Source organism: Felis catus, chromosome B2 (genome assembly GCF_018350175.1).
Source record: "Felis catus isolate Fca126 chromosome B2, F.catus_Fca126_mat1.0, whole genome shotgun sequence".
Classification (NCBI taxonomy): Eukaryota; Metazoa; Chordata; class Mammalia; order Carnivora; family Felidae; genus Felis; species Felis catus.
Genome location: NC_058372.1, coordinates 66,232,067 through 66,245,077, shown reverse-complemented (window position 1 = coordinate 66,245,077; position 13,011 = coordinate 66,232,067). Strand labels below are relative to the sequence as shown.

The 13,011-nt window shown below is 42.9% G+C and overlaps 1 protein-coding gene across 2 annotated transcripts; it reads left to right on the top strand.

The window, feature by feature from the left end:
• The first annotated feature begins 1,069 nt into the window (after positions 1-1,069).
• On the top strand, positions 1,070-4,607 carry EEF1A1 (eukaryotic translation elongation factor 1 alpha 1). 2 transcript variants are annotated; one of them, XM_006931840.5, is made up of 8 exons: positions 1,070-1,143; positions 2,129-2,306; positions 2,580-2,759; positions 2,878-3,174; positions 3,275-3,425; positions 3,518-3,774; positions 3,860-4,094; positions 4,189-4,607. In XM_006931840.5, the coding sequence occupies exons 2-8, from the start codon at positions 2,163-2,165 to the stop codon at positions 4,311-4,313; spliced, it is 1,389 nt and encodes a 462-aa protein (XP_006931902.1). In that variant the 5' UTR covers positions 1,070-1,143; positions 2,129-2,162; the 3' UTR covers positions 4,314-4,607. The 2 variants fall into 2 exon arrangements, with proteins under 2 accessions (XP_006931902.1, NP_001009326.1); NM_001009326.1 differs by lacking the exon at positions 1,070-1,143 and having other exon boundaries at positions 2,143-2,306.
• The last annotated feature ends 8,404 nt before the right edge of the window (positions 4,608-13,011 follow it).

The window sequence follows — 13,011 nt, the reverse complement described above, 5'->3', positions numbered from 1 at the left end:
GATACGCCACTTGAGAAGCAGTGATTTCACAAGTATCAGGGATAGGAAATTGTGTAGATAAACTTGCTAATGCTGTTGATCAGTTTCTATACGAGATCAAGTGGAAAGACTGAAATTTGCAAAGTTCTTCTTAGGTTTCTCATGCTAGCAATCAAATCAGTGTACACTGAAAAAAAAAAAGTACCACGAGAGCAGACACACACAGGTCTCTTTATAGCGTAATAGAATTAGAATTAAAAGGCAAACTGTGGGATTGAAATCTATTCTAAACTGAAAAACTAGACGTCTGGAGTGCCATATGGGGTGAACGTGTGATATGGGCTTCGATAAAAGCAGCTGGCTTTGAATGGAACAAGCCAAGAGGCCAGCCCCAAAAGCATATTCGTTCGGGTCCCGGCCACCGAGTTGAAACCCTCGCTGATTCACCGGCTGTGAAGGCAGCCCCTTGGGTCTTCCGCCCCTCGCTGCCCTGGGTGCCTGGGCCTTGTACTCATCTGCAGCGGGGCGGTGATCCGAAGGCAGGGGCGGGGGAGGAGCCAGCCCCGGGCGGACAGGCGACTAGCGGTGGAAGTGGCTCAAAGGGGTTGTCCCGGACCTTCGAGAGGACCAGGCTAAAGCCTGGAGGTTTACTGCCGAGGGAAGGCATACTCCAATGTCTACATCACCTTTACAATTTAAACCAGGAACGGCAGAAGGAATATTCCGCACATCCCGGCCCGGCCGCCTTCTGGCCGCCCCACCCCCCAGCTGGAGCCGAAAGTAATTCATACAAAGGAGGACTCGCCTCAGCCTTGGGGAATCCCAGGGACCGTCGTTAAACTCTCGATAACCTAGAACCGAAGGCTCGCTCGACCCCACCTCCCCACCCACTCGCTCTTGTCATCATTTGGGTCAAAAGGAGCATGCGCGAGGCGAAGTGTGCTCTTCAGTGGGATGAGCGCACATCGCCCACGGTCCCCGAGAAGTAGGGGGGAAGGGACGGCGATTGAACGGGTGCCTGGTAGAGTTGGCGCGGGGTAAACTGGGAAAGTGGTGTCGTGTGCTGGCTCCGCCCTCTTCCCCGAGGGTGGGGGAGGATCGTATATAAGTGCCGTAGCCGCCTTGAACGTTCTTTTTCGCAACGGGTTTGCCGCCAGAACACAGGTGAGTACCGGGTGTGGTTTCCGCGGGCCTGGCCTCTTGGAGCCGGCTGCGGCCCTCGCGTGCCTGTTACAACTGCCGCGCCATCCAGGCACTTGACGAGGTTCTTGACCCCGAATTTCGGGTTGTGAGTGGGTGGGAAGGTTCGCGGCCTTGCGTTTTCTCAGGATCCCCCCCCCCCACCTTCGCCTCGTGCTTGGGTTGAGGCCTGGCTTGGGCGCTGTGGCCGCCGCGTGCGAATTCCCCGCACCTTCTCGCCTGCCTTGTCACAATCTTTTTAAGTCTCGAGCAAATTAACCGGTCCAGAAAAAGCTGCTATGCTTGTCCGCGTCAAGATAGTTTCGCGGAGGTTGGTCAGGATCTCAGCAGGGTGGGCTTTTTCGCGGTCGTCGGGTTTTTGGGGTTATGGGGCCGCCGCGAGGCGCGGAGGGCGGTGGCGAGGCCGGCTCGTCCCGGCGCACATGTCCGGCGAGGCGGGGCCCACAAGCGGTGGCCACCGAGTCGGGCGCGGGAGGGCACCGTGGAGTGGGACGGGCGGCTCTGGGGGCCAGCCTCGTGCCGTCCACCTCGGCCGGCCAGGCCTGCCCGCTCGGCACCAGTTGCGTGCGCGGAAAGATGGCCGCTCTCCGGCCCTGCTGCAGGGAGCTCAAAATGGAGGACGCGGCGGCCCGGGAGAGCGGGCGGGTGAGTCACCCACACAAAGGAAAAGGGCCTTTCCCTCTCCGGCCGCCGCTTCCTGTGACCCCACGGTGTACCCGGCGCCGTCTTGGCACCTCGATTTCTTCTCAACGACTTGGAAGCAGGCCTTCCTCGAGGGGGAGGGGATTTTGTGCGGTGGAGTTAACCCCACGCTTGGTGGGTGGAGACTAGAGTTGGGCCAGCCTGGCACTGGTTGTAATTCTCCTTGGAATTTGCCCTTTAAGAGTTTGGATCGTGGCTTATTCTCAAGTCTTTGGGACAGTAGTTTTAACATTTTCTTCCAATTTAGGTGTCGTGAAAACCACCGCTAAACCTAAACCAAAATGGGAAAGGAGAAGACTCATATCAACATCGTCGTCATTGGACACGTAGATTCGGGCAAGTCTACCACTACTGGTCATCTGATCTACAAATGTGGTGGGATCGACAAAAGAACTATCGAAAAATTTGAGAAGGAGGCTGCTGAGGTAGGTGCAGCAACATAATGAGGAAGGTAGTTGGAAGTAAGTTGGTTAGCAGGTGTTAGGTGGTAACTCAAAACTAGTCAGTGTGGATCTGAATGTCCTACTTAAAGGTGGAATAAACTAGTGTTTGCTGTTAAACTTATGTATGTTAATGTGAGTCATCTAACAGTTGTTGAACTGAAACTTCACGTTTCTGCTGAAGTGGGAGTAAGGGATTTCCAAGTTGAAGGTGGATCATGTTTTAGTTCCCAAGTAACCCATTTTCAATTCTTACAGATGGGAAAGGGCTCCTTCAAGTATGCCTGGGTCTTGGATAAACTGAAAGCAGAACGTGAACGTGGTATCACCATTGATATCTCCCTGTGGAAATTCGAGACCAGCAAGTACTATGTGACCATCATTGATGCCCCAGGACACAGAGACTTTATCAAAAATATGATTACGGGCACATCTCAGGTTGGTATGATTAATAGTAACTTGAAAATAATGAGATTTGCCTTGTGCAATGGAAAAAGGGTGAGTTCATCCTTTTGAAGAAGCTGTAACCGGATATGGTCTTGTTTTCTTTTCAAAGGCTGACTGTGCGGTCCTGATTGTTGCTGCTGGTGTTGGCGAATTTGAAGCAGGTATCTCCAAGAATGGGCAGACCCGTGAGCATGCCCTTCTGGCTTACACACTGGGTGTAAAACAACTTATTGTCGGTGTTAACAAAATGGATTCCACTGAGCCACCCTACAGCCAGAAGAGATACGAGGAAATCGTTAAGGAAGTCAGCACCTACATTAAGAAAATTGGCTACAACCCCGACACCGTAGCATTTGTGCCAATTTCTGGTTGGAATGGTGACAACATGCTGGAGCCAAGTGCTAATGTAAGTGACTTTCAAGACTTGGAGGAAGTGATGGAAGGGGACAGATGTTGAGACTAATTGACAACCATCTGGGGGATGCTAATTGACAATCTTGTTTTAGATGCCTTGGTTCAAGGGATGGAAAGTCACCCGTAAAGATGGCAATGCCAGTGGAACCACACTGCTTGAAGCTCTGGATTGCATTCTGCCACCTACTCGTCCAACTGACAAGCCCTTGCGTCTGCCCCTCCAGGATGTCTACAAAATTGGTGGTAAGTTGAACATCACCATCAGGACGTAACTTGTGCTGGTTGCTGCACTTTTTTCATGTAAGGTATTTGACACCGTGCTGTAAATATTTCAGGTATTGGTACTGTCCCTGTGGGTCGAGTGGAGACCGGTGTTCTTAAGCCAGGCATGGTGGTCACTTTTGCTCCAGTCAATGTTACAACTGAAGTAAAGTCCGTTGAAATGCACCATGAAGCTTTGAGTGAGGCTCTACCTGGGGACAACGTGGGCTTCAATGTCAAGAACGTATCTGTCAAAGATGTTCGTCGTGGCAATGTGGCTGGTGATAGCAAAAATGACCCACCAATGGAAGCAGCTGGCTTCACAGCTCAGGTAACACTGGAAAGTGGCAATGTTCTTTCTCACTTAACTGCCAGACTTAGTGTTTTGAGGCTCATTAAATGCAACTCTTTTTCAGGTGATTATCCTGAACCATCCAGGCCAAATCAGTGCCGGATATGCACCTGTGCTGGACTGTCACACAGCTCACATCGCCTGCAAGTTTGCTGAGCTGAAGGAGAAGATTGACCGTCGTTCTGGAAAAAAGCTGGAAGATGGTCCCAAGTTCTTAAAATCTGGTGATGCTGCCATCGTTGATATGGTTCCTGGCAAGCCCATGTGTGTTGAGAGCTTCTCTGACTATCCTCCTCTGGGTAAGGATGACTTGAGTGTAAATTAGAAACTTGACTGAAGATGGGAAATACCAGAACAAAGTTTCTGATGACAATCTAAAATTTGTTTTAATAGGCCGTTTTGCTGTTCGTGACATGAGACAGACGGTTGCTGTGGGTGTCATCAAAGCAGTGGACAAGAAGGCAGCTGGAGCTGGCAAGGTCACCAAGTCTGCCCAGAAAGCTCAGAAGGCTAAATGAATATTATCCCCAATACCTGCCACCCCAGTCTTAATCAGTGGTGGAAGAACGGTCTCAGAACTGTTTGTGTCAATTGGCCATTTAAGTTTAATAGTAAAAGACTGGTTAATGATAACAATGCATCGTAAAACCTTCAGAAGGAAAGGAGAATGTTTTGTGGACCATTTGTTTTTTTTGTGTGTGGCAGTTTTAAGTTATTAGTTTTTAAAATCAGTACTTTTTAATGGAAACAACTTTGACCAAAAATCTGTCACAGAATTTTGAGACCCATTAAAACAAAAGTTTAATGAGAAACCCGTGTCTTCTTTTGGTCAACACTATAAGCTTGTACTATTCAGGTAAAAAGATGAAGAGTTGCCCATAACCTATTCCTGGTGTTAACATCTGGTGAAACTGAGAATTGGGTTAAGGGTTTTTCCCCCCTGGGCTGGGAAACATTTTTACCACCTCAGGGAAAAGAAACAAGTACATAAGAGGTATGGGAAAAGGGGATCTGCAACACAGTTTAGAACAGTAACACCATTAAGGTAGGTTATAAAAAGTTAAATTTTGTAAATCAAAGTCAATGGTGTAAAATTTGTATGCTATCACTATTGAGTAGACTTGATACATTGTCACAATTGAGTTTCCCACTTACTGGAATGCTTTGTCACATTTATAAATCTTGTAGTTTAAAGTATCCTGAAAGGTGAGGCATTCAATAACGTTATTGTATTTAATGGTAGAGTTCATTGTGTCCAAACTGTAGGAGAACAAAGTATATACTGGAATTTTAATGTCACTTGAGAACTAGAAATCCACCTCCAGTAGGAATTTTCATCTAAGCCAAGCTTGAGTGAAGAAGGGACATTGCTGCACTGGAGATTTAAAACCCAAAGTGGCAGTACTCAGCCTAAATGAGGACCTGTTTTGGACTGTAGGGTAAGCTTTGTTTTTAGTTGAATATGTTTTGAGATTTTGCTAAAAGTGTCCTTCCAAAATTGTTACCTAACAAGAAGCAATAAAAGAATGACCATTTGAAGTTAATTTGATGGATGAGATGGAAAGTGAAGAGCTCGTTAAACCCCACTGTGGTAATTTTGTAATTTATATAAACTGTATGTAGACTGGTAAATTAACAGTACTTTGGTTGACAACAACGTGGTCTTAAGTTCTTGCCTTTGGATAGCTGGCAAATCTCTTAACACTGGTCATTTGATAGAACAAACATTCCATGGATCCTGGCTAATTTGGACATTAATTTCATAAGACCCTATTTGATCCGTAAATTTTAAGTTGCTTTGAAATAGGCAAAATCACAGGACACCTTGTATTTTATAATGCAGACATTTACTAAGTAGAATGTATCTAAGAACTTAGTGGCCATAACGAGAACTGCAATTATAATACTTTTTTTTTTTCTAAACTAGGTAAAATGCTTGGTCTCTGGGCAGTATTACCAGAGGCATTGTAAATTAAAAGTTAATAAGACTTTGTCTCCACAGTTCCAAAACACCCATTATTTTTTTCCTCTTATTTGTAAAAATATGTTGATTGCTATTGGTTTAAGATAAGGAGTGGAGGTAGATAAGATTCTTAAACAGCATGTTGGTAAACGGTAGCCAGCATAAGAAATCTTGTGTACTAGGAGGGATTTATTGTTCACCCCTCCCACCCCCCCACCCCCCAAAAAATCACTTAGCTTCAGAAAATGGCTACCACTAAATGGAGAAAGGGAAGTGGAAATAGTGTCCAGAAAAGCTGGGCCAGTTGGGATACTTAACTCCATAGAACCCAATGCAATATAACCTTGTGAAGGCAGTCATCTGTTTGGAGCACCATCTACTGGTAGTCCTACAAATAATTTACAAACTGGTTTCAAAAATGAGTCTGTAAATTGAGAATATAGAAGTTTACTTTAGCTCTGTTGAACTTTCTGTACTAATTGCATTGTTCGGATTGATTAAAATTAAGAGTGGTTTCATAAAACTAGAATGCCTCAAACTAGTGTTTGACCTTCAACCATGTTTAAAATTGGCCAGCTGTTGAATTACCCATGTTCGTGATCTTGAAATTTGTCCCGGGAGTTCTGGTGTGATTTCAGAATATGGGGGAAAGCATTCTTTTTTAATGTTTAGTTTTGACATGGAGCATGAGTGGGGGAGGGGCAGAGAGAGGGAGACAGAAGCTGGTTCCAGGCTCCTGACCTGTCAGCACAGAGCCCGACTTGGGGCTTGAACTCATGAACCGTGAGATCATGACCTGAGCCAAAGTCGCTCAACCAACTGAGCCACCCAGGTGCCCCTAGGAGGAAAGCATTCTGATTCAGGACTTAAAACAGATCCTTAGTAAGGCATATTTGATTTTTAAAAAATTATTCTGTTAGTGTCCTTACTGCCAGAATAATCAAATCTGGTTTTGGCCAAATCAGCTCTAATTTATGCGTTTATCCCTTAATCTTCTAGCCTCCTAAGAGCATGAGAATTCATTTGGTTGCTAAAGTTTGGGTTCAGTCCGACATAAAGGCTACTGGCTGCATAAGTGGTGCAAACCCCTTGATTTTAAGTAGTTTTCAGTATGGAGTGTAAGAATCCTGGTGAATGTTACTGGGCTTGCATTTCACATTTTAATTGGTTTTCTGCTAAGTTCAGCCCCAAGCTCTCCACACCCAAAACATTTCTTGGCCATAAGTGTTCATAAATTCTAAAATGGCCAACTCTCAAAAAAGGGTAACAGTTTGTTGGGTGTTAATGTGACTTAACATAGGCTTTAGATTGGTAGTAGAATATATTCATTTTGTTACCATGAAATGCAGGAATACTCAATTTAAGATTTCATTCTGGTACCTGGTGCCTTGGAGTGAACCACCTTCCAGGTCCTGCAAAAGAAGAGTGAGTTGAGTGCAAGCTGTTTCAGCTGAGAGGAACAAAACAGGTTTTCCCCTTTTGATTACCTTCCTGAAGTTTTCTTTATTCTATTTTATGTCTTTCACTTCCAAACCCATAGGTTTTCTCATCCAGTTGGTAAGTCTCTGGGAATTTCCATGACTTAAAGTTGAAACTTAATGATGTCTAGGAGACTGCCACATGGTTCCTGAAAGGTAGTTGATCCCTGGAAATCATTGAGAAGGATCATGATTTTGTCCTTTTCCTAAATAAATAGGAACTAAGTGTCCTGTCCATCAATCACTGGCAGAAATGAGTGATATAAGGAAAATAGTCATTCACCTTGGACTACCCTTAAGGGGCCCATAGGTCTCAAGGGTTTAGAGCTCTGGTTTTTGTGGGAGACTACATAACAAAGATAATGCTAAGTTAATGTTAACGATTACTTCCTGAGTAAGCAAAAAGTATTAACACTTGGGCAATTGAAAGTTTGTTAATGTTTTTGCATACATTGAAAAATCACCTTTTTAAGAAAAGTTTTACAAGTTAAGTCTGTTTCATATCTAATTTTTTTCATGGACAGTTTGTCCATTTGGTGATTTTCCAGTATGGGAAGTTTATGAATTGGACTGTTCACCTGTAGGTTTGTGACTATAGGTTGTCTGTGTAAATACTTAGCAGTGGGATCACTGGATTGTATGGCAAGTGTATGTATACCTTTTGTAGGAAACTCCCAAACTAGTAATCGATTTTTAAGCTGCACTATTCCTAGGCATTGGAGATAGAATTGCATACAAAATGGACAGGTCTTGCCACTTGAGTTTATAATCCAGTGGGGGAGGTAGATCCTACCTTAAATGAGCAGGTAATTCTGAATTGTGATGATGCTATGAAGAAAAATGCCTTGTCAGGCATAACTTGAGATCTGAAGGACAAGTAGCAGTTGCTAGAGAATATGAAAACATTAGACATCCAAATGTCTAGTGAAAAAAGTAACAAGGACACACAAATTGAAAGAATCTAAGTCTTTTGTAAATCTAACTTCAAATCAACTGAGTATATTCATTGAAGTCTGCTTGAATACCTCATCAATGTATATGTCACTCATTGGAGGGCAGAGACCTTAGGGCAAGTATTAATACCCTCATTACAGATGACAGACTGAGGTAGAGTAGCTCCTAAGTCATCTATTGCTGGATGAGCTTTTTGTCTCCATTCTATTTGCTTGCTAGTGACATAAAACTTAAGTTCTTTTGTAAGGTAATTGAACTATTTTACTTCATTTTACAAGAATAATTTACTTGATCCCAATTACATCTTTTTGAAAAAAAATCTTTGATTTCTCTACCCAAAGTGGGGCTTGAACTCATGACCCTGAGATCAAAAGTTGCATGTTCCCTCTACTGAACCAGCCAGGCACCCCCAATTAATACCCTTTGGTCACATCTACCGTTCTTGGGCTGTTTCTGAACCTTAGGTCACAGGGTTTCTAGATTCTTTCTATGCTGTTCCCCTTTCCAGTGTATAGCTTTTTAAACTTTTTGTCAAAATTAAATCTGTGGATGTACAAGTGTGTAGTCTCTTCCGTTGACCCAGGAGACCCAGGAGTCGGCTTGACTTGGACTTGAAAAGCTGTCCCTTTAATCTGCATAACTGTCCATCTCAAGATTGTTCTGAGGATGAAATGAGTTAGTTGGTGTGGACTCTAGCCCAGTACCTGGCCTATTGTAAAAGGCCAGTAATAAAAGGTAGCTTTTATTGCAGTTGTTGGAAGATCTGTTGCTTCTTTAAAAGTTTTTTTTTCTAACTTTTTTTTTTTAAACGTTTATTTTTGAGACAGAGCATGAACCAGGGAAGGGTCAGAGAGAGGGAGACACAGAATCTGAAACAGGCTCCAGGCTGTCAGCACAGAACCCAATGCGGGGTTTGAACTCACGGACCGCGAGATCATGACCTGAGCTGAAGTCGGCCGCTCATCCGACTGAGCCACCCAGGCGCCCCTCTAACGTTTATTTTTGAGACCAAGACAAAGCATGAACGGGGGAGGGTCAGAGAGAAAGGGAAGTTTTTTAAATGTTTATTCTAAGAGTGAGTGTAAGAGAAGCAGAGGGGTAGAGAAAATCCCAAGCAGGCTCCACACTCTTGCAGACCCTGACATGGGGCTCAAACTCCTGAACCCTGCAATCGACCTGAGCCAAAAGCAAGGGTCAGTTGCTCAGTGGACTGAGCCACCCAGGTGCCCTAAGGAGGTTATAACACAGATTATGATCAAATATCATCTGACTTTTTAAATGCAAATTACATTTTAGATCTTTAATTGCATTGTCAAGTTTTTAAAATAAAACTTTGGTAGTAACTAGGTTCATAGAAAAGTTGGGAAGATAGGATAAGAGTTTCAGTATACCCCTGACCTAGTTTGTTTCCCATTAACGTCTTCTACTCCCATAGTATAGTGCATTTGTCAAAACCAAGAAACCATTGTTACCTTACTATTTCCAGGCTTTATTCACATTTCAACAAGTATCCAATCTGACACTCATTTTATTTTTGAGAGTAAGGGACAGCATGAGTGGGGGAGGGGCAGGAAGCGAGGGAGACACAGAATCCGAAGAAGGCCCCAAAGGCCTGAGCTGTCTGGCACAGGAGCCCTATGGGGGCTCTAACTCAAACCAGAAACAGACCTGAGCGGAACTCAACTGAGACACCCAGGCACTCCTGTCTTGGTTACTTTTAAAAACTGAGACGTGCCTGGGTGGCTCAGTTAAGCGTCCTCAGAATTCAGGAGTTCCGAGCCCCACATCAGGCTCTGCTGACAGCCTGGAGCCCGCTTCAGATCCTGTGTCTCCCTGTTTCTCTCCCTCCGTCTGTCTCAAAAATATATTTTTTTTAAACCTCAAATATTGAGGCATCTGGGTGGTTCATTGGGTTAAGCATCTGACTTCAGCTCAGATCACCATCTCAACATCACAGTTCCAAGCCCCACATGAGGCTCTCTGCTGTAGGCACGAAGCTTACTTCAGGTCCACTGACCCTCTCTCTGTCCCTCCCCCACCCCTGTGCGCACCTGTGTGCTCTCAAAAATACTTAAACGTCAAATGTTGGGAGTTTACATTTATCCCTGCTATATCTCATCTTGTTGGGGTAATATTGAATCTGGAACCTGCTATGTAAGCATGTTAAATAAAAATGTGGACTTTGTTTATATATCTAATATTTATATTTCTGTAGTTTTATTTAAATTATTACTAGGTACTAAATAAGGTCCAAAAACAGACCTGAGCTATTGCGCTTGGAGAACTATTCTTTGATTATGATGGTCCAGCCACCTGCAAATTCACCTAATATTAAAATCTGGGTCCTATTTTGTTTGCCATTTTGATCACAATCATGAAAATTTTAGCAAATGAGTAAAAGTGAGGTGAAGTAGGTAATAGCTTTAAGTTTCCTGTTTTTGGCAGATAAAAATTACTTGCTGTGCCACTTAAGATCAAGATGTGAGTAAAATCTATACTAGGATTTAAATATTCTGTCTTATTAACCAATCATTCACAACCTCAAAGAGTTTGAGTTATGTTAGCTTTTTGTCAAAATTTACATCCAAAAGTGATCAAAGCAGCAACATATGCAGTCCGGGTATTCCCTTTAACACGATTTCTTCTGAGGCGTGATCTAAAATGTAGATTACTGCTTACGTAAAGCAGAACAGGTTTGAAAATAGACATAAGTCAAAGGTAGGTAGGATATCCTACTGAGAGTAACTGGCAGCAAAGACTGTGGTCTCCCTGCAAACGTGATTCCCAGAGATTAAGTGACTTGGTTAAATTTTCAGTAAAATCGTGATTAGGAGAATATTCTAGTTGGTGTGACAAACAGTAGGGTTTCCACATAAGTCATTTGCGTTTGGAGTTCCAGGGCTATTTGGAGCCACCCAAACTGAGGAAGTGGTTCTCTCAGACTTCTGATGAGGGCATCTGCCAGACCTCCTGGGCCTGGGTTGTAACCATTGAAGTAGAAGGGATGCTGCTGTATCAACAAAGGAAGGGCCTTACCCAGCCTTGACCTGCAGCCCCTCTCTTTAGCTGTTATCACACCTTGATTGACCATTTGGACATCTCTGTTGAGCCTCCTATAAGATTCTGTGTTGAGCTGCAAACTCAGTAAATGTCTACCAAGAGATAAGATGATTTTTGTTCAGTTAGGGTTGGGTGGAGGGAACATTTTCTTGTAACTAAATCTTTATATTGAGGTTAGGGAATACATCTCTTGGAACTCAGTTTCTCATATTTTATGTAACTTTATGAATGTTTTTCTTCAAAGCTCTGGTATCTGTCATTGAAGTTTGTTAAACTGTTCCCCCCCGCCCCGCTTTAGGTTGTTCTGTATGAATTGGAACTACAGAAAATTCAGTAAGTTTCCTTTTCATTGCTTGAAACATGTCATGTGTGCTGGTCTTCTATGATACACAGTTTAGAATAATGTTTTTTTCTAAATTTAGGTAGTCTATTTTTTTATGTATCTTAACATGCAGACTTAAATTTTGATTGTCATGTTTTAAATAGTGTAGACCAAATCTGAAACAGAATTCAAAGAGCAACCAACATAAAGACTAAATTTGAATGAAGCACTGTTTGAAAAATAGTTGTTTAGCCTAGCAAATGCTAGAAAAGTACTACTGTCTTCCAAGTATATGAAGAGTATTTTAAATCTGCAGAGAATGCTGCTCAAAGTGAAATTCACATTTTAAATTCCCCTACAGTCTCTAAACTCTGGAATAACCCTTAGATCGAGTGCTATAATGGTTCATTAAGCATGGCAACTCTGTAAATGCTTAACATGACATAGGCTACAAAAGGTGGGAGTGGGAAACCTCTCCCTTAACCTTAACCTTAACTGAAGGTTAAGCCAAGAGAAAGAGACATCGATTGCTTAGAACAGCCGGAGAAACTTTTCATACAATGGAGGACTTCTGGTCCTTAGGAGGAAACAAATCATTGAAAATGGCAGAAAAGGTATTGTGAAATCAGAATACCTGAGATCCATGCTCAACAGCAACTTGCAATTATACTTTAATCACATGACTTAACCAGGCTACAGCATAGAAAGAGTTCAATAAGTTTTTAAGTTTTTTTTTTTAAATTCTTTGAGAAATACACAGATGTTAAAGAATTGGGGGTTTTGCCCTAAGGAAGTAGCGCTATTTCTTCAAACAGATTAGTCTTATATTTCTTACTGTGGATCCTAGTAAAGAAAAAAATTTTCTGTTGCAACACAGTATAAACAGTATTTCATTGCATCAAAGATGATTACCTATGATTATGACACAAATTTCATGACTTGCTAATGAATTGCAGCCAGCAGTTTGAGAATGCTGATTTAGAAGTCCCTTGACAGGCACACCTGAGTGGCTCAGTTGGTTAAGTGACTTTGGCTCAGGCCATGATCTTATGGTTCATGGGTTCGAGCCCTGTGTTGGGCTCTGTGCTGACCGCTCAGAGCCTGGAGCCTGCTTCAGATTCTGTGTCTCTCTCTGCCCCTCCTCTGTTCATTTTCTCTCTCTCTTTCTCAAAAATAAACATTAAAAAAAATTTTTTAGAAGTCAGTTGACAGTCAAAATGAGGTTCTAAATCAAAATAAATGCATCCTTTCTGTAGGGCATAAGAGCTGAGGTTGTCAACCTATACTTGTCCAGACAGGCATTCAAGTATGCCCAAAGCTTACATTTGAAAAAAATGTGGTCTTGCCCACAAATATAACCCACTACCCATTGGAAGGTGGAATGGCTTTCTTTTAGACTTGAATTTCTGTAATATAGCATGAGTTTTCTGCACAACCAA

What these genes read in the sequence shown, in the direction of transcription:
- EEF1A1 (XM_006931840.5), top strand. Translation starts at nt 2,163, where the DNA reads ATGGGAAAGGAGAAGACTCATATCAACATCGTCGTCATTGGACACGTA. An exon ending in TGATTACGGGCACATCTCAG is followed by an intron (nt 2,760 to 2,877) that starts GTTGGTATGATT and finishes TTCTTTTCAAAG; the next exon opens with GCTGACTGTGCGGTCCTGAT. An exon ending in CTCTGACTATCCTCCTCTGG is followed by an intron (nt 4,095 to 4,188) that starts GTAAGGATGACT and finishes TTGTTTTAATAG; the next exon opens with GCCGTTTTGCTGTTCGTGAC.